The sequence below is a fragment of the Centrocercus urophasianus genome, unplaced genomic scaffold (assembly GCF_019232065.1).
Source record: "Centrocercus urophasianus isolate 14NV4802_14NV808 unplaced genomic scaffold, USGS_Curo_1.0 seq_16, whole genome shotgun sequence".
NCBI lineage: Eukaryota > Metazoa > Chordata > Aves > Galliformes > Phasianidae > Centrocercus > Centrocercus urophasianus.
The window spans coordinates 39,185,965-39,213,172 of record NW_024884711.1 but is presented as its reverse complement, the minus strand read 5'-3'; the positions used below and the strand labels follow the sequence as shown (position 1 = coordinate 39,213,172).

Here is a 27,208-nt window from a genome sequence, read left to right as displayed (position 1 = left end):
CTTTAACTTGCAGCAAATACCCCCTAATATCATTCCATATAAATTGTAACAATAAAAAAGTTTCATTCTTAATGGAAGGAACAGCAGTCACACTGACAGCTATCCTTAAAAGTTACGTATTACAGAGAACTTTGAGGCTGTTACAACTGACGGTAATTAAAGAGTCAGATATTCACCACACCATGGGGTACAAATGCAGTCACAATGCTTCATCCATAAAGGACATGGGCACACTGTAAGGTCTTCCCCTCAAAGATGCTAAAAATGACTCGACTTCCTTCAAAACTATATTCCCTTTAATTCAAAGCTTTACTATCAGAAAAAAAAAATAAATCAAATCCAATAGTCATGTTCCCTTTAATGAGTTGAAGGCTTTTAGAAAATATTAGGTGCACAGTTAAGCACACTTACTCTAAAAAATAATCCATATTTTAGAATGAAAACAATGACATTTTTTCACATGCACATTTTCTTTAGTAAACTGTAGACTATCTTGATTGCCGTTCATACATGGCAATCAAGATAGATGTTGGAGATGTTGCAAGAGAGAGAAGTAAACACCAAAGAAAGTAGCCTAGATAAATCTTCAGCATAAATAAACCTCAGTTGGTAGGGAGCCAAACAGTAATCAGCAAGCGACGTGCATTAAATTAGGTCATACCCTCTCTCTTCTGTCATGAAAACAACTACTGTGAAAGACCTTTAATGTATTTAAAACCCCAGTGGATTTATTGACAGTACCTTCGTCTGGACCATGCCTGGTCTCTGGTCCCTCAAGTGCTCCAGGGTAGCAGCAATATCAATCTCTTTAGCACCTGCAACAAACCACAAATTGGGCTGAGTTCAGAGCACAAGATAATCCATGCTGCATCTGTCAATCTCTTGCTATCGGGCTCCCTTTGGGCTAACAGTACAATTGAAAATTATTACATCCATCTCTCAGCAGACTTGGCAGGCAGCTGCAATTTTTGTGTTCATATAGAAAAAGAAGAGGTTGGGGCAGCTTTTATTAACATTAATTCAAGAAAAGCTAGAGAAAAACAAATTCTTAAAAATGCCTTTCCTAGAGCAGAATTTATTTAGCAGAACCTAAGGGTCCACTGTGGCCGTGCCATTGAGTGCCCTTTGTCACTTCTAGGATTATGCATGGAACGAAGGGCCCAACCCACACAAATATTGATGTTGTTAAAACAAGGTTCAGTTGAACTTCTGCCACCTGCCACTGAGATCCTGCTGTTTTCCTCCTCAATTTCGTATTCGGTTTGAGATTCTTCTTGATCGTGTCATTTTCCTTCAGTGCCTAAGCAGATATGTGTTATTGGAGAAAAAATCAAAATCTTGGTTCCTCCCGTTAGTTCCTGCATGAACTCCAAGAGAAGAAGTAGGGCTGGAAACCCTTCCTGCTGAGTTCAGCGATGGAATTTGGTCTCACATCTGTTCCGTGTGCATCTTGCCAGAACAACACACAGCACCAAAGCACTGGGCAGACGGGCACCACGAGCACAGCAGGACTGTCCCATTCCCACTCCACATCCCCCACTGCCCCATACATTTGTCACTTCCTAAGAGGATGATCAGTTTGCAAGTGCCTCCTTGAAAATATCAGCTGCATCAGAACTGGAATGAATTCATTCCGTAAATGTAACAGTGCCAACTCAGGTATTTTTGTTTACTGCTATGAGTTGGGGCATTGTACGTTTCTCCTATCACTCCCCTCCATACTGTATGGGAATTTTCAGGGAACAGCATTAGACAAAATAGTAAGTTTTATTAAAAAGAAAAAACAACACACACGCTTAAAAGGAACAGAACAATACATATTAACACATGCTTTTACGTCTGGTAACAGTGACAGTAGCAGTGATAATGTCTTCGATCTGCTGTAGGTCTTACAGCTGCATCTTACCTGGAAACCATCAGAAAAGGTACAATCTTTGTGAAGGCACAGCACAGGAGCTCATTTCGGTGTTTGGTCCCATGCAAGCACAAATTAGTGGGAATTTCCTGTTCCCCCACTGCCTTCCATGGGAGCAGGGTTATGTAAGTATCTCACATGCTTTACAGCCTTACTTATGGCCTCATAACATTCCCAGGATTAAAACATCCTACTAGCACCTTGGCTTGACATTAGAGGAATTCTCTTTCTCAGAAATTAAGATATGAGGAAAATTTAACATGCTGACATGCACAGATGAGGTTAACCACGGTCCTAGTTAGCATCCCTGCAAGGATGAACCCCACTGAGCTGGCGAGCCCATGTGTCCCACGGGCTTCCTTGTGGCTGCAGATGCGTGTGAGCCCTCCCCAGAGAGAGATGCTCTTCATCTGAAGCTACTCTAGCCTCAGGACAACACAGTAACATATTAGGTGCTGGGAAAAGGTTTCTGACAAGACCTAATAACACTCCTTAATGGCCAGATGGGCTTCTGAGCCTACCTTTGAAAGGGTTAATTCCTCCATCGCTGTGATGCAGATTGCAGGCATTTACTGGTGAACTGATGCTTGCTTTTTTATCATCATTAACAGAATGACATGCCTAATAGTATGAACAATGCCTGACAATAAAACCCTGATTTAGCAAAACACTAAAGCATATGCTTGCACTGGAACATAAGAATAGTCCTGGTGAGCCAGGATGCTTAATGGGAGGCTAGCTTTGGAGGGTTTTGCCAACAAAAGTCCCCGCATCAACATTTTCCACTCATCAGTACCCCTGAGCCCACGGGTTGGGATCAGCACAGCACCCACAAGCACTTCTGATGGCCTCAGTCAAAAGTAACAGAAAAGTAAAGTGAGGAAAGCATGATTTTGTCCAAGGCACGTGTCTATCTTGCAGACCAAGGGTGGACAAGCAAAGGCAAAGAACAGGCACAGATCCATTTCTACCCCTTTCTCACACTTCTGAATGCCTCTGATACAATGGTGAAAGGAACTACCTAAGTGCCTGGAGAGGCAAAACTTCATGCTACAAAGACGGGCACCTGTTTTGAAAGAAAAATATCCTGGAACAGAAAATTCATGAGAAAAAGGATGAAATTAATGGCACTGAATAAAGCCAGCATGACTTTTTTTTCTCTCCACATGAACAGACCTCTCCCACATCCACCAGTACATGTTCTCCATCTATTGCCTTATTATGCCTAAATCAACAGAGTTTGAATATAAATTGCTAGACACAGAAACGTGCCAAAAAGGGAAGATTTTCCATCTTTTCTCCCCGCCAATATTTATTTGTTTAACAATACTACTGGCTTCCGAAAATAAAAGCGGAGATAAAAGACGGAGCATTTAAAGAATGAAGAACTGCCTTTTCACTTCTGGCTGTATTTCATCCTGTAGGGAATACATTTGGGTTCTGTTTGAGATAGGTTCCTTTTTCACACAGGGTTTCATCACGTGTTTTTAATGAATGGGAGAATGTAACTCAGAGTGAGAACTAATGCTGTACCAGCAGTGATGCAAAAAAACAACCACGCAATCCCTCTGCAGCTCAGTGAGCTAGCTGAGCAAATACCTCCTAAAGCATTTCCACACCAACACAACGCAGATTTTAAACTTCAGCAATGAACCACCATCCTTCTAAAGACTTTAAGTACACACAGTAAGTGTACAACAGTCCGCATCAGAAACAACTGCGTACACTGAGAGAACACAAGAGAAGACGCGAGCTGAATTATACTTTGCCCCCAAGGAGAAAAGCAGTTGCTGAAGTTTAGGGTCATATCCTTTCCAGCCCTTTCTCTCCCCGCAGGCAGCAGAGCAGGAAGCATGCTGGCACTTAACAGCTGGTGCTCCTGATTAGCAGCCCTCAAGGGGTTAAAGTGTTTGCCCTCAAACAGTCATATAAATGGAGGATCCAGCGTGTCAGGAGAGCATGGGTAAAAGTGGAATCCCCAGTTCCTCGTGCAACAACTAATGAGCTAGCCACTGCTGCTGCAGTAGGCTTCACGACACGACCAGCAGCAGCTCAAAATACTTAAAATTACTACAAATTTCCTAATGTGAATTTCATTATTGTAAAAATGAAATCTTCCCCTCCTTGTTTCCTCCCTCTATCCTGACAGAGGACCCATCCCGAAAGGCACAAGACACAAGAGAGACACTTGGTGAAGGATGCTCCCTTCCACTCTGCTGCAGCATTGCAATCACTGCGACGGTATGGGAATGGGACGAAGTTTGCAAAGAGGACAAATGTGTTTTTATACATTAGCTGGGAAGAAATGATGATGCCTATAATGAAAAAGTGGTTTTCAGGCTCAACAAAGCACAAAGATTGTGCACCTGAAAACATACTGGCATTTTTTCAGTTATAATAACAATCAGCATTTGTTACATTAGTTCAAAATTCTGCCTTAATTAAAGTAAGTTTCTAGATTTCATTTTTGTGTAATAAGCTTGAACATACTTGCACTGAAAGCAAAGGCAAAAGTCCTATTATTTTATTCATTACTAATGAAAAGTGCAGCACGCATTCTGTGAGACTGAAAGAATTTTATATTAAAGCACAGTATTAAAAGGAATTTTTTAGAATCTAGATGCTCTGAATCTTCTGTATATTTATATAAATAAAATGATCCTTAAATACTTCATCAAAGTAATTATTTGCGGGGGGTTTCTTTTTAAATTACCAAAGCTGAAGAGTTTTCTTTGTGCATGTTTCACAAATACATATCACTCATGAATATTACATTAAAAAGGATTTTTCTAGCTGGAAAAACTTTCAGATCTACAGGCATACATCCTCCAACAGATAGGATTATAACTCTGCAGAACAGCTATAAATTCGTTACTGCTAGTCCTAAAGGACAGCCAGGTCGTTAGGGTGCTATGTTTAGGCTCATTTGACTTCTCTTCCAGCCTGAGATTCCGCCTTCCTGCACTGCTTCAGTTAAATCATTAAATTCACCCTACGTTTCACACCAACATTTATAAAGGAAACCATTTTTCTTCCTACCTTGTAAGTTATTACGAAGGCAAATCTGTTTGGATAGTAAGGAGGTGAGGACTTAGATAAATACTCTGTTTTCTTCTTCTAATTCAACACCCTTTACACCTCCCTCGGCCCTGCTTCTGTTCTTCCTGATCACAAAATGATCCCAAAACTGAGTATATGATGCAGGAGTCACGGTGAGAGTTGTAAATATGGGATTATTAGCACTGCTACCATTTCTCCTTAAGGAGACGATGATGATCTGTGTGGGAGTAAGAATTTATCCCACAGAAAAATACCAGAGCACTAAGGGGAACACTGAAATGAGTTGTCAAACACCTTTATTTTTGCAGCAGTAAATATTCAATAGTCAGATATTACCTTCTGAATGCATCTTTTTATATGTATTATGTTCTATAGATTTTGAATTAGACCTTAAAGGGCAAAGAGACTTGTTAGGTCGGATTAAAAACGGGCTTGTTGAAATTTTGAAGGAAGATGCCATTCTTTCCACTGATGTTGCTAGAAGCTGAAAAAGACCCAATTAATAATTGCAAGAGGCTGCTGATTGGCAGCTCTTAGCCTCAGAGTCACCCAGTTGGAAGACTCAAGCCTAACATTGTGAACTAGTAAGAATACAAGTGAGAAAAAAAATAAGGGCAAAAATATAGTGTCGGCACGGACAATCAGCTGTCTCATCACAGCAGGTCTGCATTTAGGAAGAATACAAACATTTTTCACGTTTGGGTGATGACTGTGTGACTCACACCCACACGAGACGCCTCACGGCCAGACCAACGCCGTGCACAGCAGCTTCATGCTGCCTTTCCTCTCACTCCACGTGAGTATTCTCACAAACGGGCTCTCTTGGGTTGAGCACAACATTTTCCAAGCTCAGCTTCATCTCGGCAAGGAGACAGACAGGGAGCTGTGGAGCCCCAAGGAGAGGCATCCCCTGAAAAAGGGCAGACAGTGCCTAAAACCAGGTCTGCCAGGAACCTAATGCCTGCATGGCACAGGGTACAGGGGTACAGAAACAGAGTGGGCACTCTGGTGAGTCTACAGTGTAAATCAGCACTCACAGACACTCTCACAGCTATGCTGTTTCTTGCACCCATGCCAGCTGGACACAGCACGGATATGCCACAGATCTGCACTGCCCCCAAAGCCCTAGATGCCTCCAAATTCCCACTGACAGCCACTAAAGGATGGCCTGCATAGCTGCTCCAGCCAGGGTCTGCACCATTGAGTGCTTAATGTTGCTGTGAAACATTTAATCACACCATATGAGGGGCAAATTCAATCTGATTAAAGAAGAGAGGGTCATAACTAGGGGGAGTGTAACACCACTTCTTCACTGACCATTAGTTTTTATAGCACGCCGGTAGTCTTTACTAACTAGCTGAGTCTCAAAGGCTCAGCCTCATCTTATCTACTCCAGCCATGCTTGAAGTTCGAGCTGGAGTTAGTCATCTCCTCTCCCAACAGCCAGGAGAGGTGGGAAGACCCTGGTGGGCAATTCATTCGCCTGAGAATTACTCTCCAGAGGTTTTAATCACTCTCTGATGGCAACTAAAGAGACCTAAACAACTAGGTTAGGTGAGATGCTTAATGCTAGATGCTTTATTCTTCTACAGTTATATGAAACAATCCGGAGTCGAAAAGAGATGAGTTTTTGCACTGTGGTTTCAGGCTCACAAACGCTGAAATCTGTTAAATCTAATGGTGTTTGACATGCGTGTTTTGTGGCTGCTGCTTTCCCCTTCCCTCACCCCCTGCTTTTGAAACCTTAATGGAAATAGCAAAGGAAAAAGCACCATGGAACCACAACCAAAAGACAGACCAGCTGCCATACATTGCGGGAACACCACAGCACTGAAAAACACTTCGTAGGAGGAACTGCTGCCTGTGACAGCTGATCTGTAACTGCTACAAAATCCAAACAAGAATATTTTCTTGCTTCAACTTATATCGTCTGTGTGCCCATTAACTAAAAACACTTGTAAATACTAGAGTCAAAAGAGAGAGCTGAACAACAGGTAGAAACTACAAAAACAAAAGCAATTTTTACTAGCCCAAATGTCTACTGCTGGAGCTGCTGGAGTTGTGCTACAGCCAGGAGGAACTTTTAATGCTTTTCATGGGAGGAGAAAAGCATCAGCAAAACCCAATGATTTCAAGATAACAAAGAAAATAAATGTATCCAGGCTGGCATTTTCATTTAACACTGATTCTGTGTGCATGTGTGTATGCAGTTAGGGATGGATTCAACCTATATCTGAATTTATGAACAATCCATATTCTTGGTCAAAACACATAAGTGATTCTATACATCTAAAAATCGGATCCAAATGACAATTTCACTACTTTACAAAAAAAGCAACAAAAGAAAGCATTAAAAAAGCAAAAACCAAAACTATCACCATCACCAAAAAACTCCCAACAACAAAACACATACCAGGCAAAGAAGACATATAAATGGAGAAGGGATGTCTTTAACGAAAGTAAAGCGATGAAAAATATTGTGACAGTCTTATACACACATATGCATACACACAATCTACATACATAATGTGATACTGTTCACATATTTTATATTAATACTTGAAAACTGCACTTTCAGCTTACCTACACCTATAAATGTAACTGATGTGGCTTCAGCACAGTGCAGTTCAAAGGAAGGTGATACTAAAGAAGGAACTGCTAGGAACTGACAGGTATTTTAAAAACTGCTACAGGAAAACAATTCTGCTGAGCTTTCACTGATTTTCAGCAATAGAAACTCACTACTGACACAATGGTTTTTAAGGTAATATCCTATATCAATGAAGAAAAAACATGCAGTCCAGGAGCAAATGGGTGCTAATGTGAGACCCAGCCTTTCCCCCTTTCCGCATACATAAGACTGTATTATAGCATCCTTCTCAACATGCATAGCTTCTTTGTTATGTATAATTTCCCCCAGAAATTAAAAGTAAAAGAAATATGCCTAAATTATTATATGTGAGGAACTGAATTTCAAAATCTATATTCCATATGGGGTAATATGTCCCAGTGTCACCCATGATGATTCCAGAAAATATGAGGGTATGCACTTAAATTTAACTTATACAGGCGTGCTCACACAAAGGGTAATGATGACTCAACAAGGATTGTGGATGTGCTGCTACTGCCTGCTTATAGTGTCAGCTCCTATGGAGTTTTACACAATCTGCTTCTTTCTTTCTACACCTCTTCTACAAAATGCCAGCTAACGACCCAAAAAGCAGTTCATCTCCACGTGCTGAAAGAAACGTGAAAATCAAGACGCTCACCGAGAAGCTCTTATTTCTGAAGATGTCCCCCAGTTTGCCCTAAGAAGTCTCGGAGTCCCCTTTGGAAAATGTGAATTTACTTTACCCAGGACTCAGAAGCAGCTCGCCCACTTGAATCTATTAAATTGGAAGAACTACATTTTACATTACATTTTACTTCAATTTTATGTTGCACGTAGGTGGTAATGCTTTCACAAGACAGTACATGGAGTTGAATAAAATTGGAGTACATTGAGTTGAATCAAAGACTCAACTATTATGGGTTAATTCTTTTACGAGTTTATCCTTAAAAGTGACTGAACTGGTGCAGCTGTAGAAGTTCAGTAATATATATGTACCCTTTAAAGCCAGAAGACCACCATTTGGTCAATTAAATACTTCTCTTCAAATCTTCTATGGACTTCTGCATGAGATTAACTACAAAAAACTAGTTATTCACTTTGTATGTAAGCGTCCTTTTCCAAACATTTGCCCAGCTGCTTCTTGAACCAACACCACTGTACTTCTATATGACCAGCTTTTCCACTTTTCCAAACTCTAACCTACCCATTGTGCAAAAAAAAATGCCGCCCAAATTCCTTATCTGCTTGTCTCCTCCTTAGTTTCAGTCAATGACCTCTTGTTTTCAAATTAGTCACTATCTCAAGCTGCTTACTGACATCAATACATTCCTTTCAGGGTCTTCTGACGCTCTATGGGGACCCCCCTTCGTGCTCCCTTTCCCAAGGAATAGCCCATGTCTGATCAGTCTTTCTTCACAATTCCTTTTCCCCAAACCCTGAATAATTAGGTTTGCTTTCTACCACCATTTCCTAGTCCCAATTCTTTTCCAACAAAATCCCAAGAACAAAAAATAAGTACAAAATACATACCTTTCAAAGTAATCCCTGAGCACTAAACTATTGAAAAGAATCCAAAACAAAGAAATCCAAAACAAAGAAATCAGTAATTCTTTTTTTTTTTTTTTCCTTTCAAATCTCTATATTCATACAGGAAATCATTTAAAAACACTGTCCCCACAGCACACACAGAGAAACAACCCACTACACCTTCCCTGTGGTCACTCATTCATCTCAGTAAAAATCTGTAGCCCGTTTTTTAATGTATCCTCATATTATTTTTTTTACTAACTGATGAGTATAGTGTCAAGAATATGTCAAAATTTCACAACTTTATGCATTAAAATATATTTTGCAAAAGAAAAAAAAAAATGCTGTTCTAAACAGTTGTGGTTTTTTTTGCCCCAAAATAGAGAAAGTTTCCTGAGCATCACAGGCTTGACCATAAAAAAATGCCCTATACATTCCCTATACACTTCTGCATGTAGCTTGGGGCCCAGCTCTCATTGTGATTAATTATCTGCTGGGAAAGGCTGCAAGAATGAGCACTATTTGCCTAATTGTGTTTCCAGGGTAACTCATTACATAAAAGTTACAATACACAAATGCAGCTCATTTAAAAAACGGACCTTATAACATATGATATGTTTACAAGGACACTAAGAACTTCCTTCAGAAATTGAAATAGCCACATCTCAGATTTCCATGGTTAGCACTACTGCTGAGAACTGAAGCAGTCTTGTGGATAGCTCAATATCACACAAAATAAAAGCTAATTTTTTGGCTTTGCCAGCCTGCATTTTTTGCTAGGAGAATCATCTACCTCAGACAAATGTCAAAAAACAGTGATGCAATAGATTCAGATTTACGACATGAAAACAATTGCATTCTAAAGTTCTAATTTTTTTTTCTGCTATGATTTTTTCTTTTCCTCAAGAATTACAATTATTTCTAATTACACTCCTTTCCCTCTTAACCTTACATACATTCCTTTAAAAAGCATTTATACTACATGTTCCCTCAATCAGTGTTACACTTGTGGTATCTGAAGCTTAATTTTCACATGAGAAAGTAGATTCTGGGCTGAAGAAATACTCCCTCATTCACCAAGAACATGTCAGAAATCAACTGCTTGGGACTTGAATCTGTACAACTGAAGACTGGAGTGTTCTCAAATTTTGCATAAGGATTGAAAAATAAGCAGACTGAATCCATTTCAACATGAATAAGGGCAGTAATTTTCTTTCATAAAGTCCCTTCAGAGAGGAATCAACTCCATGACTTCATTATGATCACTAAATCCACACATTAGATAAGCAAAACCTCATCAAGCATTCAGATTAGCCAAAATCATTTGATCATGATGAGTCAGAAGGCGACTCTAGGAATCTTTGGTTTTGTCTTTAAATGTTATAGTAAAAACTGCACCTGCTCAGGACTCACAAGACCCTCAGACAATAGTGTGATGGGGGCAAGGAAAGGACTTGAGGAGATAACCTCTGCAGTCAGCTCAGGCCAGAGTGCATGCACTCATCAATTACAATCCAAGCTTTTCAATGGGAGAGAAGAAACGCTGGCCTTCATTACATCAAATCTTTTTGCTGGGTTTTAGAATTCTGAAATCAATACTTTAAAAGGAGTTGAAAATTCATATTCACTTTCCCTTTGACTCATCTCGTTCCAGCTAGTTCAAACACAAGAAAATGGATGGTCAGCAAAACCCACATAGCTGCCAGCTGGATTAATATCTAAAAATCAAACTTTTATCAACACTGTCCAAGCCTCCCAGTTCAGAAAAATGAAAGGAGGAAGATCCATAATCTTATTCTTTTCTTTTACATGCCAGAAACACTTAGTAAAAATGTTTTGAAATATATTAGACTTTTAGCTACTAGAATACGACTGCAGAAAGGACAAGAAATCAGAAACTTCCCAAATTTGCTGCAGATCAAAGAAAACCCCATACTCATCAGCTCAGAGTTACTGTGAGTTTAGGGTGAGGAAGGAATATCAAGTAAATTCATTTAAAACAGTTCATCCTCTTTAGAAACAAAAGATAAAACCTGTAAATACATGAAGAACATTAAAATTCTTAGCAGAAATCATCCTCAGAAAAACAGTCTGTCAAAAACCCAGGGAGTACTGTTATCTACAAAAACAACCGATTATCATTTTCAGTGCTTATTTGAATCATGAAAGCACCCAAGGAGCTCAAATACATCACTTACAAACTTCTTACTCAAAACTAAAATTTGCCCTAACCTGTCTGTCAGGGAAATCAGAAGTGACTTTGGTAACTCTTCTAACAATTTTCATATTAATGTAAGAATCACATGCTACTGTAAGGCCAGGCTCCACATCACATCGTTTTTGTTATCACTTTGATGGGGACAGGACTAAGGCCTCGTAACTGCTCTGCTCATGAATATTGCAATAAAAATACTTATAGTAATAATGTATATGATATACAGAAGCACTGGGTTGCTGGAACAACTAAGCAGAAGTACATCCTTGCATTTAAAACTTTCCACTGACAAGACACAGCAATGATAGCGCTGAATAGACATCGTTGTTCTCTCACTGTTCCAGTTCCTAATAAGATTATTTAATGTGGCTATTTGGAGTGAATGCACAGATGTGGCCATTATATTTATTGTATAGAGAATAGTGAAATTCATTAAAACCTTGACCCAACAGGAAATCTTCCGTGCTGCCGTGCTGCTATGGGAGGCCTGCGGGCTGGCAGGCAGCTGAGACCCAGCCCTGGCCTGGGGGTGCAAGGCCTCTAAGGGGACATTGCCATCCCCTCCACTTCTCCTGTGCATGAAAATCAGGTGCCTTTTTAAATTTTCATGTTTAATTTCACTCTTGCTTTCTCAATGGAGCTGCAGCCGTCAGCCTGGTGCAGCAGATGTTGAGCACCAAATCCTCAGTTTCTTTCTCCCTGCTTAAGGAGCAGGTCGCTTGCTGGTGGTTTTCAGCATGTAAAATAACATGAGGCACAGCAACAGGCGAGATAGGAGGAGATACCAATTTATAACACGCTTAATAGACTAAGTATTAGCACTAATTCAATGAGCAGTAGGGGAAAAAATTGTTAATGACAAAGGCATTTACAGTTAACTGTCTAAGAGAATGTGGGGAAGTAAATCATTACATGAAAAAGGAGCTCCTTTTCTCCATCTACCCCATTAAAAACCCCACTAAAGAGCCAAGGCATTTATTGATTGCTTTCTACTTTCCCACTGCCGAAACTAAGTACTCCTCTATTTACTTTGATTTAAAAATGCATTATTGTCTACTTTCTAATAAACCAGACAGTGGAACAAGAAACTCAAATTATTCTAAGTTTATTCTTAAAAGTCTTTTTTTTTTTTTTTTTTTTTTTGAAAGACTGAAGGCCTTAATCCTTAAAAGCCTTTTTGAAAGAAATGTTACTAGATGCTGGCCCTGCAGCTGGGCCCAGATTGAAAGTGCACTTACATTTTTATGTTTAGCACTGAAGGACTCTGAAGTTAGCCCTCGCACTCCACATAAAAGCTTTGGAAACGGCATTCTTTGCCACTCGTGCAATTCATTCTCTAAGAAAAGGAAATGGAAAGAAAGATTTCATGTCCAGGGCTTCAGGCCTTTGATCATTTGATGAACATTGGATCCTCAACCTGGGCCTCCAGCTTCTCAGGCCAGACAAAGAGGGCCCCGGCCGCACAGGCTGGGCTGCGGTTCCCTCCCGAACAAAACCTTTGGTGGCCGCACAGTGTGACAGCCTGGGAAAGGCCCACCTCAGCAGGGCTGAGATGCTCGCTCTGCCCTTTGATCTTTCATTTAAACCCCAGCCAAAGCTGCAGGTCAGGGGATTTCGTGCTGCACACCCCCATCGGCAGAGGGGAGCAGGTCAAGAACAAAATGGGGGTGACCGATCTCCAAAAAGCCCTATGACGCCTTTCTCTGGCCAGTTTCACATGACTTGTCTCGTATTGTGAAACACTAAGCCCGCACTTAAAATGGAATTTGACATTACATGGTACAATGGAGTCAATAAATGGCATTCCTCAGTGCTTTTACAACAAAGTCAACCCTCCCTTAAGTGGCTGAAAGCCTGGAGCTAGAAAATACTTCTCATTTACTTTTTTTATGCAAGTAAATTGCATATGTTTTAAATCTAGTTTTCATCACAGCTTCATGTTTCTGATGACTGAAGTGAGCTGAACAAATACCTAACAAGGTGTATATTAATTTCATTGCTCCTGCTTTCAAAGACTCAGCTGTCACAAGGAATGGAACAAGTGCTGCGAATATCTCCATATTTCCGCACAGAGAGAAAACCTATTTTCCAGTGAGCATGAAAAACTGATCTCATCCCACTGGAAAATCTTCAGGGTACGGCTAAGAAGAAAACAGGCACACAACTTCTTTTAACATCAGGACCAAGTTCCACGTTATGCTCACAGGCACAAAACATGTCCCTTTATGCCCATGTGTGACCAGCCACGTTAACAGTCAGAACACAGAGAGGAAAAAGGGGCATCACATCAGTATGCCCCAAAGGACTGTGATACGTGGATGCAATAGAAGACTGCAAAGCAAGTAGCATATTTTCAAACCACATCTAAAAATAAGACTATGTTAGAAGGTTTTCAGCAACAACTGTAAAATGATTAGAAGTCAAAGGACTAAATACTACTTCTCCAAATAAATTAATTTACATTAATGCAGCAATCCTTTTACTACAAATACAAACACATTGTGCTTAATAACGTATCGAGGCAGCTTACGAACTCAGTGTAGGAATTAAAAAAGGCAAACGACAATTTTTTATTTATTTTCTTCCTCACAGGTTATTCGTCCTTCTAAAATGCTGTTCTGTCACAGCATGATACAAACATGGTCAAAGGCATGGGAAAGGGGCATGATAAATCAAGCTGATTAGTATGCCAGGTTTACTTGCCCACTTTTATCCTCCCTCCTTTTAAAGACCACATCAGTATTAAAAATGTGGTTTACTTCTGCCATACAGAGATTATTTTAGGACATCTCAAGCACTTCCCACTGCAAACCATTTAGTGATCAATAAGATAATGATCCAAATCTCTAGAGAATCCACAGGCACTGCTTTTAACAAAGAATAGTATATGTTAACCACAGGACAGATGATTTCCTACTTCATAAGTTAACTAAGTTTTCCAACATTGAACAGACAGTGGCAGAATTGTGAACTAGATAACTTATTTTCAGTCTCATGCAAAGGTCACTGCAGCGTTTGTCCTCCTAAGAGACAAATCTGTACACAAGGGAACTTGCCTGGTACCAGCTCTTCAGTGAAATACAGTGATAACAGGGAGCTGCACAAAGAAAAGGAATTGTGCTTGACCATCATGCCTGGATAGGTGACAGCAGACTGGGCAAAGGTCATGAGGCATCTCAGGACCTAGCCCACATAATCATTAAGCAAGAATTGTTTAGCCTCAAAGTACCTTCTTCTAAAAACTATGATAACTATGCTCAATGATGAAAAGTTAAAGAATTCAAACAGTTCTCAACAGCTCAAGAACATCTGTTCATTCAAAGAGCATTTGCATTTGGGTTTGCTGTTTGAAATCATTATGAAAATAAAAACTTAAGAACATTCAGGAAAATGTACAATTTGCCTCTAATTTTTTCTCAGGTTTTCTGTGAATATTGCTCCCCACGTTGCCATGGCAACACAAGCACATCTTTCAGTACAGAGGAAGTAACAAGCCTTTTGATTCTCACCTTTAGCCATTTTATTGAGAACCATGTCAATTAGAATGTAGGTTCCACTTCTTCCTGCACCATCACTGCCAACAGAAAGGGAAAAGAAAAAATAAGCCTATCAATGTGCATCTCAACTCAACATAAAGGTACCTGCCATTATGTTATACTCCCACACAGAAGGCAGAGGACTGAATGAGGGTAAATGTAGGGTACTGAGAAGGAGAGAGAAAGCTTGCCCTGAATTAACACTAGCTGTTTGGGGAAGCTTAGCCTGCATCGATAACAGGGCCTGGTTTTATTTTATTTTTTCTTAAATCAAGTTGTGTTTATGCAATAAAAACATTTTAAACAAAAGTGGAAAAGTCAGTAACCTTAAAACAAGACGGCATTTCTGCTATAAAGTGTAGATATAATGTGCGGACAGTCACCTGTATACGAGTTCAAGAACCACAGAATAAGCCTAACCTAAATGTTATCTAGAACTGTCCCCAAACGTTGTGGATTATATTTGAACAGTGTGGTCAGTGGGATGCATGCAGAGACCTGTCTGAGAGCTGAAATATTTGATTAACGATGGACTGCAGTCTTTCTTCTGTGTAGGTCACAAGTGATTTTTCTTTTTAATTTTTGCTTTAACTGTTCTTTAGGTGCAATGACCAGAAGAAAAATTATCGAGTAATTCCTGAGAAACAGCTTTAACTTTTTGTACCTTAAGTCATTCCTCAGAGATGTGAGACCAAGCCTTGGGATGGAAAATGCTCCCTAATGTGAATGCAGCTTGAATCCCTTTCAGACAGCAATGTGTAATTGCCAGCATGATGCTCTGTTAGAGCTGTTGTTAGCAAACATAATTAAGACTTTAAGTAAAAGCTTTTTTTCCTTCCTCCTCCAAAATTTTTTCAAAGGTGCATGTGTGACCAATTAGACTGTATGTAGGTTTATTAATTAAGCCATTATTTTTATTGATAGCTCAATTTGTGTACAAGTATAAATGAAAGGAAAAATAATAGAACAGTGTGAAGCATGTTATTATGTTCTGTTTATAGACAGGCTGTGAAACTTAATTTTTGTTAAGTCTGTGTAGGCAGGGTTTTTTTTCCCTCTTTCAGTTCCTAGATCACTGCTTAGAAAGAGGTAATGGTAATATATTTCTTTCCTATGGCTGTAAAGAGAACAAAGACACAATCTCATTAGTTAAGCTGAACAGCAAGAGACAAAATGGTGACTGAGTCCAATAAAGAAAAACTATTGAACAAAAAGTAGACATTTTCATCCATTATAAGAAGGAAGGTGTAGGAAACTTAAATGGCTCTTCATTTGGTGTATTTCTTTTCTCAGGCTTCCTAAAGGCAATGCAAAGTAGCTTGCTCCAGGCTGCTCTCATCTGAAGGCCTCCTGGCATCTGGTGAAGGCAACTGCCGAGTCACCACCTCGGCATATTTACAACACATGCTCCTCCTCTTCCCTCCCACAAACAGCAGAATGCCACATGTCAAACAACCTGCCTCTCAGTGGGGCTGTTTTTTTCTGCCTTTCCTGTCCACAAAAGTATCTTGAATAAAGAAGTACAACATTCTTCTTCTAATTTAGAATCCCTGAAACCAAACATTAACATTCCTAGAGCAAAGTTTTCCATTGACCTGCCCAATAGGTTTTGTTTGCATCCAGGAGTGTCAGGCCAGAAGTTGACTCAATCTGTGGATTGGCTTCCACTCCCTAACACTGCCCCTCTCCTTACCATGATCACTAAAAGCAAGGGAAGAAGAAAACAACTTTACTGAGTGTGAATAAAATAAGAAGACTAAATTAGGAGGGAACACATGGAAAAGCACTTCTTCAGAAGGAGATGACTGAAGAAATTGAAGTATTATATGCATATGTAAAGGTGGCTATACAGTGCTACTTCAAGTCATAACATCCATAAAATCACAGGAAAAAATAATTTTATTATGAAAAAAACCCCTAAGCATTATTTAGCATTAAGAACCAGACGATTTATATTTAATATCTGCATCCTGCCCTAATATCTGTATAGCAGTTCATCTAAAGCTTTCATTTGCTTGCTTTGCTTACATCTATATTAACTTCTTGCTCATAGAAATCTCTGTGAGGCTATTTTAGAAATCGTACTTGCCTGCAGTGAACAACTACTGGACAAGAGCGACCCCTGTAGCACTTGTTTACTTTCCTGAAAAAAAAGCAGACACAAAAAATTAATTAAGCATATTACATATTGCTTCTTCAGACACATATCAAAAATAAGCAATATGAGAAAGCCAATATTACAGTCCTGAAATAAACTAATTCATTATCTCCTGATAAAACAAGCAGTTGTTACATACGTAATCTTGTTTAAAGTTTGCTTCTGCTTGGCTGTTGCAGAGGTCCCAGATAACATCCCCTCCTGGCTAGGCAAAGGAAATGATCTCCTTTCTCCAATGTCTCAGACGTTAGCTCCAAAAAGATCATCATGAGATGTTTTAATTTTAAAGCCAACTTTGAGATCACGAGCTTACTCAAAGAAAGACTGAGGGGCATCAAGCTGAATCCAAAATTAAAAATGGTGATTCTGGTATACTTTATATAATGCGAGCTGTTTGGTAAAACCAATTCTTCCCATAAGAGCAAACAGTAAACGTTCTGAAAAGCTTCTGACAAAAATGTAAAATGTATTCCATTTATTGTAAAAGTAAGTCAAGCAATCTGTAAGATGCACTGCTTCGGGTCTAATGCAAAGGTCTTAAAACACTTAATATTTATACGATTGCCTCCTCCAGCATTCTAGCTGAAGATTCTCAATGGTGAGACTGTATCTGAAGCGAAACAGTAAACGTACAGATATGAAAGTTGAACAAAGGCACCTAGTCTAAGAATAGAGCTTGCAACGTTGGCTTAAATCTATTTATATCGTCTTACAAAAACCAAAATCCCAAATCTTCTCTTCTGCTCCAGAATATATTTTGCATATAAAGTATGTTACACATCCAAAGCCCATCAAATATGCACACATATGCTAACAAGGCAAGCTGAATAAAGGATCAAACAGTGAAACGCTTCCTCAGGAAATCAAAACCTTTCATTTTCCTTGTTGAGATGCTTGAGCTTACTAGATCTAGGTCTCCTCTAAAATCACATCACAAGGCAGCTTTTGAGGGATGCCCAGCCACCCTGATGGTGCCCAGCTTAGTGCAAGTGCTGCAACAGATCCTAACTGCTGAACTGAAGAAGCGAGCTGCTGGAATCTGGCGACTGCTACAATGTTGTTATGAATTTTAAAGCACAACTAACCTCCTGAATCATTCAGTTCTTTCTTGGCTTTTCATCTATTCGCTATCATCTGTGCTGTGAAAGCATGCATATAACACTGCTTACAGTATAGCCTGAAGATGCGTAAGCTTCTAAATCTGACAAGGAGTCTGGATACCTGGAACGAAATCCAAGCAGGCTACAGAGATGCTGATGACGGTGCAAGAAGCTGGAATTTCACATTCTGCTTTTTACTATCTAAGATTCTAACCAAATGTGATAATCATATTAAGTTCTTGTAATAATTCTGTTTAAACATTAGAATTCATGATTTTTTTCACAATCCTTTCTCTTCTGTTATGTAAATTCATACTCATATTCTGTGTGTTTTTATATCCCTTGTATGCAAGCAATTAATGCCGTAAAAAAACTTTCAGTGAGTTAAGTGACAAGCAAGAAGCACCTGAACTTGGAAATTATATAGGACATATATATGCCCATGAACACAGACATACACAGGCACTATCAAGCAAAACACTTCTATAGTTTCAATGACTTAAACTGCAGTAGAGTTTTAGCATGAATGAGTCACTTGATTATTCATGCTTGTATCTGAGGATCAGCTCCTTTTGTACGAGGGCTACTCCAAAAGTAATGCCACCTATTTTATTATGTTGGCCCTCAGCATCAGAGGTGAATGTTGGTGGTGTGGTGGTAGAAGCTGAGCCTTCCCATCACTATTCCATTCCATTTAGTTGGTGTGTGTGACAGATGGCAGCAGAAGGGCAGCCTGACAAAACGTTGTCTGATATGGAAGTACATATAAAGCAAAGGTGTGGAAGTGAATTCCTCCATGCAGAAAATACTGTACCCACTGACATTCATCGATGCTTGCATTTATGGAGATCAAACAGTGGGTGTGAGCACAGTGAGGCAGTGGGTGGTGTGCTTCAGCAGTGGTGGCAGCAACATGAAAGACAAACCACGTTCCAGACGGCCATGCGGATTTTTACAAGCATGGCGCGCGAGTGCTCTTGTTTGTCACTGGTGCAATGGTAGTGACTATGATGAAAAACAGAGTGTTGCAGCTGAGAATTGGCTCGATCGAGGAGTGTTATTGTGCTGTCCGTATCTGCTGCAGTTCCCATGGGAATCATTAGGAGACATTAATTTTGGAGCAACCTATGTACAATACGAAAGTCTCACTTTCATTTTTCACATTGTACAGTAAACTATTTTTAAAATGTCTCTAACATCAGCTGATAAAACGAGTCTGCATTCCCCACAGCAGCTGGCTATCCTCCCCCAATCACGTGCACTAGCAAAGAGTAGTTTCTGCATTTAGTAGATTACTTAAATGCTAAGAACTAGAGGGGTATTTACCATTTCTTTTTCTGCTTTTGTGGCTCCTTTGTTCCTTGGCACCGCTAATATGATAGTTGCATGTTGTGACTAGCCACCTACCACAGTCCTAATATACTTTCAGTGACAAATTGAACTAAACCTATCAGAAAATCAGACAATCAGAGACGCACATTAGGGAAAGACACCTTATGTTTATCAGTTTTATTGAAGGGTTTCAAACATTTTCATTATCACACATTTCAGAAAACACATTAAAACAAAGGGTTTCAATCCAGCTGGTTCATAGCTTTCTCTGTATATAGTGTAAGAAAATACGTAGAACTGCAACAACATCTCACTTCATTCTTAGTTCTGGCTAGTGAGAGTGAGCTGAAAATTCATCCATAAGCAAAGTTCTTGAATGTTGAAGAAAATATATATTTTTATATATATATATATATATATACATATACAGGAAGAATTAACTTAGAAAGAATGATTAGTAATACAAACCAACCCTTGGCTCATTGAGTGAAAAAGAAATCATCATGCAAACCATCAGCAAGCAAAGGTCAGAGGTCGTTAGAGGCTCAGAAAAGGGGTTTCCCACATTGTCCCTGCAGCAGAGTCACAGTTTCCAATGATCACTTTTGTGACTATGCAACTGGGCTCATATTACTAGCTGCAACATCACAAAAATGACACTGGCAACCGCTAATTAGCTGGCAAAATAAGAATTTGTCCATTTTTAAAGTGAGCAGTGTTAGTAAATGCCATTGCACACAGCAAGAAGTGATAGCATAATAGATATATAGTTTAAGCAAAGCCCTCACATGTGATGCTAATTATTTTTTAGCTTAGCAGTCCCTCTTTATAGTGTAAATGTGCTCCCTCTGGGCCCAAGAAATATTTAATTACACATATCAGTGCATGACTAACAAGCTAGTCCAGAGCAATAATGATTGGTCTATTGTTCAAAATGAAATTAGGACTCCAGAAGCATTTAAAACTGACCAGTGGTTTCTGCACTAGCCTCACCTCTCAGGGACTGTCTTTTGTACAGATTTTTGAGATATGTAAAATAATCTCTTTTTGGCAATTTATACCTGCATTATGAAAGTATGATAGATTATTTCCCAAGGTTTAATGTGTCTGCTAGATTCTAAAACACTGATACATAGCAAGAGAAAGGTAAGCTTTCCGTCAAAGAGACTTGCAAAATTTACGTGAATAAAGATTGTAAGGTCCATATTTCCACAGACTCTGGGCAAGGTAATTTTGGGAATCCAATTTTTCTTGGTGATGAATTATAAAAAATAGAGGGTTGGTTATGTATATGCTTAATTTCATATATGTATGTGAATATATAAATATACACACATATCCATATATATATACAAACACACTGAATGCACATAGAAACATAGATTAAAGGAAATGAGAGCAGCCCCTTCTGAGCACCACCTTACTGCGAGTATGGCAGCGCTGTCAGACATTTATTGTGTGGGCTTTATGACTCAGCTGTTGTAATCCAGCAGAGCTTGTACTTTAAATAGGAAGCTTCAGGTGCAAACATGTATTGTATAAATGAATGCCAAATACATTCCCTTTTTTGTCCTTAAAAACCAGCAACATCAGATGACCAAGAAAACTGAGATTCTTTGACCAGTCATTGTGCATGCCAAAATTCCTTTTCAGAAGGAATTTTACTATGCATTCTGTATTATGAGTTCATTATACCAAATCTGCACGTAGCAAATGATTACAGTACCCTATGCTGGACTGCAAATACATATTAAATGAACACTCAGAATTCAATTAAATCTTAACAGGTTCATTCCCATATTTGCTTTAAATGGTAAGAATAGCAGCTCAGCTACTTCTCTCATCTAGTTATAGTTTTGCTTTTTTAAGGTATTGCTCAACACATCCTCAGCATGGCTCTTTAACCCTTATGCGGTATCTCCAACCAGCACTTCCTTGGTGATGCAAACTGAGACACCTAACCTGCAGTTCACAGATAGATCTTAAGTCTTAATGACTCAAACAGGAGTTGAGGTGCTCCAAGCTTCAGATGTTCTGGTTGTATAGACTGAATTATAGTCAAGTGACACCAAATTTCCCACTACCTTCAAAAAGCAGAATCGGACACTGTGCTGAACCAGCGTGGTAGCTTTGCACAGCTTAGCAAAACCCATTTAGCAAAAATTCACTACAGGCAACTTCTTCAATACCACAAGCAAAGGAAAACCAACTTATAAAAATCACATTAAAATCTGTATTTGAACCCAGAAAAGAGAACTTCAGAAAAAGTTCTGTTACAGTTTCAACTCCAACCTATGACTATGCTTCCTTCTTCCACTATGGTTCTTGTGGTGTGACTGGAGCACGTCCTTATGATCTTACCTAGCCCCAGCTCTCAGTGACTGCTGTACTCCGTCACTTGACTTGCAATGGTTGAGGTGGCTCTGCCTTGAGAATGCTTGCAATACATTAAAAAAAAAAAAAAAAGACTACTGGTGGATAAATGGTGGCATTTGGTGCCCTAAATTTTTAAGGGCAAAATTGCACCAGCAGACAATTGTGCAACCAGGTCCTGCTTGGACAAAAACCAGCTTATCACCTCAGATGCATCTCTCTGCATCAAAGCTCCAAGCACTGACTGAAAGAAATAAGACTGGACCTTCTGGGCCCTAAGCCCTGTATAATCACTTTGGGGGGTTGTGGATAACACTGTAGCACAGAAAAGAAAATGGGAGATCCCAGAGGCTGCTCATGGATTGAGAACCAACTCTTGAAACCTCACAGAGATTCTTTTCATTAGTCACGAGCACACTGCAGTGGATTAGCGGGTACATGCTAACGCCTACACACGGTGTGCTGGGCATGGTTTGCAATCAAGTGAAGATTACTTCTCTCCAATATTTATCATGCACGGTTTTAATTTTCAAATTAAAACTTAGGCACAGCAGACATGAGGGAAGGTGACAAGTTTTCACAGTTTTGCCTTTGTCTGTATTTTAAAACCATACTGACTTTCTCTAAAATCCTAGAGGGCATGCTTTGACAACATTTTCATCTGCTTTCTCCAATTTCCCCTTTTCTTCAACTCAAGAAAGTCCAGAGGCATCACAAGCAAACACTACCATGGTAATGCCATTATTGCCATGTGACTCCAGCGTGATTTTCTCCTTAAGTGTGCTCATACAATGCACTCTGTTTGTGAGATGCCTGCAATAAGGATCATAGGAGAGCCACACGGAAGGCCTGGAAGTTCCAGACGGCTAAATACTTGGAAAACAAAGAAGTACAGAAGCACTGAAGAGCTGTACAAAGAGAAGAAGGTAGCAATCTCTAAATGGGAACTGAGCGTATCTATTCGTGAGGCAATAGCAAAAATCAATCCATTGCAGATTTTTATGTTAGTTTATCATTGCAGCATCACAAGGGCTGAGGACGCCCTCCCAAAAGAGAATTATCAGAATTACAGCTAGTTTAAGTTTAGTTTCTCAGATTTGAATTGTCTTAAATAAATTTCCATACTTTGTGCTTTACCTGCGGAAATCCAGCAGTGACCTTGTGGAAGCAGGAACTCTCTGATCATTCCAGCTGAGGAAATGGAACTGTGTCACCGTGCGGGTCTCATTTGTCTGCAGGTTCTTCAGGTAGAAGCTCCTCACCAGGAAATCCTCACACCAGATGTGCTCAGAGACAAGGTTTACCTGCACCCCGGAAAACAAATGGAGATCAAGAATTGCAGTTGCAAGCCACAACTTCAGAATTGCAGGGGTAAGATGCCCTGGATGAAGGAACTGCAGGAAATTTTATTATCAAATTGAGCATCGCTGTGAAAATAACTTTCTCTAGCAATCCGTTGTGTCAGGAAAGGGTTAGCTGCCTCTGCTATCTTGTTGGGAACACTAAAAAAATATGCTGATAGTTTTAAAGTGAAAGGAAAAAACACAAAACTGAAACCTGACACTGTATGAATGCGAAAGGCACTACCTAAAAATACACCAGCCTGCCAGATGCTGTGCACACAGAAATGCCCACCATGCATTGCTCAGCCCACCAGAGCGGTCTTAGAAATCTCACAGTGGAACTCACGTGAGAAGTTAAAAGCCAAATTTTCACCTATGTAGAAAAATAAGCATAAAAACAGAACTTATTTTCAGAGTTGGGTCTTCTCAGAAAGGAAGCTTTTTCACTTGTTAGTTTAAATAGCAACAGTCCTTGATATTTTCCTATTTGTATTTGGCATTATGGTGTTATTTTCTTCCTCTGCTCAGCCAGACAGCTGGAAAAACACGACAGCCATTGTCAAGGCTACATTTCAACAAAACTGATGACACAGTATTTTGGGCTAGCAATGTATAGCAGAAAATAAAAATGTATATTCATTGTTGCGACTGAGGCAAATGGTAAAGATAGATAGCATTAATTACGAAAGCTATATGGATGCTTTTCTACAAACATACACATATGGCTTTCCTAAGGCATAATTCACTAGTTCTAAAAATACTATCAGTCCTATAAAAAATAAATATACATTTCTGTATATCAACCACTTGCAAGACTGTTTTAATGACAAAAAAAATCACTGTCCTTACTCCCCTGTAACTCAGTTCACGATGTTAGTAGGTGCAAGCCACCAGGCAATTCAAACCACCCAAATTTCTGGCAGATCTACAACTACTCGAAGACAAACCGAGGCTACTTAAGATGTACAGGTTAGACCAGATGAAACAGCATTTTGCCCCATATGAAATGAAGCCATGCTCTTCCTGTCCCGCTTACACCCAGTGCTTTGTTTCAGTACCTCGTAGATGTGGTAGAGGTTTGACCCTTCGTCGGGCCAGTAGTGGTAGCACTGCTTGACTCCGCTTTCCGTGAGGGGTGTCAGCATGACAATAACGACACAGCCGTTCTCCCAGACCATCTGCAGACAAAGAAAGACACCATAGCCACACTGTGACTGCCTAATTACTGCGTGACATGTATAATTACTGCACTCAGACACACAATCAAAATTTATTCCATTCACAGGAAATTTATTTCATTTTCATTAGACACTTTTACTCTGCAGCTGCTTTCAAATCCCTGAATAAACAGGCACCATATTTTGCAGGCATCCATGAAATATTAAAGAATTTCCAATGATTTCAATTCACGTCTTCTGTAAATTCTCTCCTTGTTCCTGGTATTGCGTTCAAATGCTTTTCTACCAAACTTTTAGATCCACAAAGGAAGCACTGAACAATGCTTGCAAAACATGCAGCTCCTTGGTGTTTGATGCTGAATACCCAAGGAGCACAGATATGCCATTAGCAGTGTGTTGACCTGCTAAAGTCCCATTTGCTGAAACCTGTGTGTCCTCATCCCTGATTCTTCTCAGTTTCCCACACAGCCAAAGCTACAGAACTGCTGCATTGCTGAAAGAGGCATAAGAGGCACAAAAGTTGCACCTCAGCAATAATAAGGAAATAAGCAAAGGGCAAGGGAAAAAAATAAATTGACCAAATATCTTCTTCCAAAAACATTTCAAATGGAGAAATCATCCTTTCACACAATTGGAAAAGAATTATTGCAAATATGGAAATACTTTCTTCTTCATTCATCCTTTTGTTTCTTCCTGCTCCCTCCTTCCTTCCTATTTTTTTTTTCCTATCTTTTTCTTTCAACCTCTCCCCTTTTTCCTAACCCTTTCCTTCCCTTCTTACATTTCTTTTTTTTTTTTTTTCTCTCTCCCAGCAATACAAGGGAAGCCCAAGCCATGCTGCAGACAGTGCCCTCTCAGACACAGGTACAGCACGAATGAAGGGGAGCTGCATCTTCACCATCAGCATGATCTCTCAATAACTCAGACTAGCCACGGAGCAGAGCACAGGAATCTCAGTGGAAGGAGTTGTGGCTGCCTCACACCAACAGCAGAACAAGATGCTCTGGTCTGGCGCATCTCTGTTCCAAACACAGCCCATGGCTGAACAAAAAGGCTCCTAGGAATTAATACCAAGCAGCATAATCACTAAAAACTGTTATTATTATGCTGTACATTGATGTTATATTTGCATACAACTTTCATTGTCTTTTTGCTCGCATATGAAATTACTGAATGAAGAGTAAACGGCTCTTTTTGTGAAGGGTTATGTTTATTTCACAGAAATATTTATAAGCGACTGTATTGACATGTAAATTTTGTAAACAAAAAAGGCCTTTGTCTAAACTGTGCAAAGATGAGATGATACATTCAATTCAAGGATTATTTTTTTTTAATTACATATCAAATAAAAAGGTTTCCTATTCATGGATAATGATGTTGTCCTTTTCTTTTAAGAATAGCTTGAATATATAGAAACAAATAACATTTTTCCTTGCTTATTTTTTCCCCATTTTGTAACATAATTGAAACAACTTTTAAAAACAGCTTAGAATCACTTGGAAGAAATTGATGTAGGGTTTGCACAGAATAGGCCTATTTATGATTTTGGAGAGAACCACATGAAAAAAAATTGCAGTTGAATACAAGGAATAAAAGTAATCTTAATTCTCTTTTTCTTCCCCTTGAAAAGATTTTAAAACGCAAAATATCCATATAATCCATCCTCCCACCCTCCTGCTAAAAACTGACAGCACTGCAAGAACTGCAAAATACTTCAAACTGATGGACAACTTATTTTATAGACGGATGTGGATTCATCAGTTGTATTTTCTTTTGTCTCTGCGTTCCTTTTGGGTCACAGCTGCAACCTTCACTGTATGTAAGGAAAACGATACAGATTTCATTCATTCTGTCGTAGTTTCACCTTTTTTGAGTCAGCAATCAGACTACGATCAGAATTCAAAACATGTATCTTACTTTAAAACTAGCCCCACTAAATCAGTACTTTCATCACATAACAATTTAATGTGCCTCTAGAAGGTACAGAAGCTCATTGAAGCCATTACGAAAATGAGGAGAAACACAGTTTTTATGAGTGTAATAAAAATACAATGATCTAGACCATAAACTAATCATCGAGCACTCTGCTTGTGCCACCCAAGTGTAACATTATAGAAGCCCACTTGCTTAGAGAGGAATCCTTACAGTTTGGCAGCCCCGCTCATTGGTTCAAAGACACAGCATTTCATTAGACAGGGGCTGTCTGCATCTCTGAAGATTTCATTAAGCATAAATTCAAATGAAAGTTAATTTAAACAAACAATTTGAAAGTTACTCTGGAGTATAATATTTTTTTTTTCAGTCATAGAGTGAAAATGTCAAAGTCAAATCTACTAAATCAAGGAGGTAACACAATCTAGAGGCAACATGCCTGTTTCAAGCAATTGTCAGTGCAACCTGTGCTTATCATTGAGATGAGATATTCAGCAAGACTCACAGGCTATGACTTGAGCACTACTGCTCTTTTTTTCTCCTTAATAACTTAAATATTCAACCATTAGGTGGTTACCCGGATTGCTTTTTAAATGAAGCAGATGAGGGATGAGTAAAAGGCAGCTCACAGAGTTTCACACAGTCTGTTGCTCCATTTGTAGCTCGGTGATGGACTCAAGAACAGCTCCCACCACCCAGCATTCAGCTGTGCTTTAGATGGTGTGGGTATGGCCATGTGCTAGAAAGTGGCCCTAGTGACTGGTACCACGGGCAGGTAGCATAGCCTCAGGCCATATAATGTTCCACGAGCTCTGGGAAGTACTTCTGGTTACCAAAGGGAAATTTCAACTGGATCCAAACAAGGAAGGATGTTCCATTGCAAATCCACAATAATTTATGTAGTTCTGAACTTTGTATGATTGCATAA

General features: G+C 39.4%; 1 protein-coding gene across 1 annotated transcript in view; it reads right to left on the bottom strand.

The window, feature by feature from the left end:
- Positions 1 to 27,208, bottom strand: part of PTPRN2 (protein tyrosine phosphatase receptor type N2) — a 622,313-nt gene that overhangs the window by 9,502 nt on the left and 585,603 nt on the right. Inside the window, exons 18-22 of the mRNA XM_042817469.1 lie at positions 24,229 to 24,348; positions 22,965 to 23,131; positions 16,954 to 17,007; positions 14,838 to 14,902; positions 742 to 815 (exon numbers count right to left, since the gene is read on the bottom strand). Coding sequence (XP_042673403.1) covers positions 742 to 815; positions 14,838 to 14,902; positions 16,954 to 17,007; positions 22,965 to 23,131; positions 24,229 to 24,348 — 480 coding nt within the window. The remainder of the gene's footprint in view (positions 1 to 741; positions 816 to 14,837; positions 14,903 to 16,953; positions 17,008 to 22,964; positions 23,132 to 24,228; positions 24,349 to 27,208) is intronic.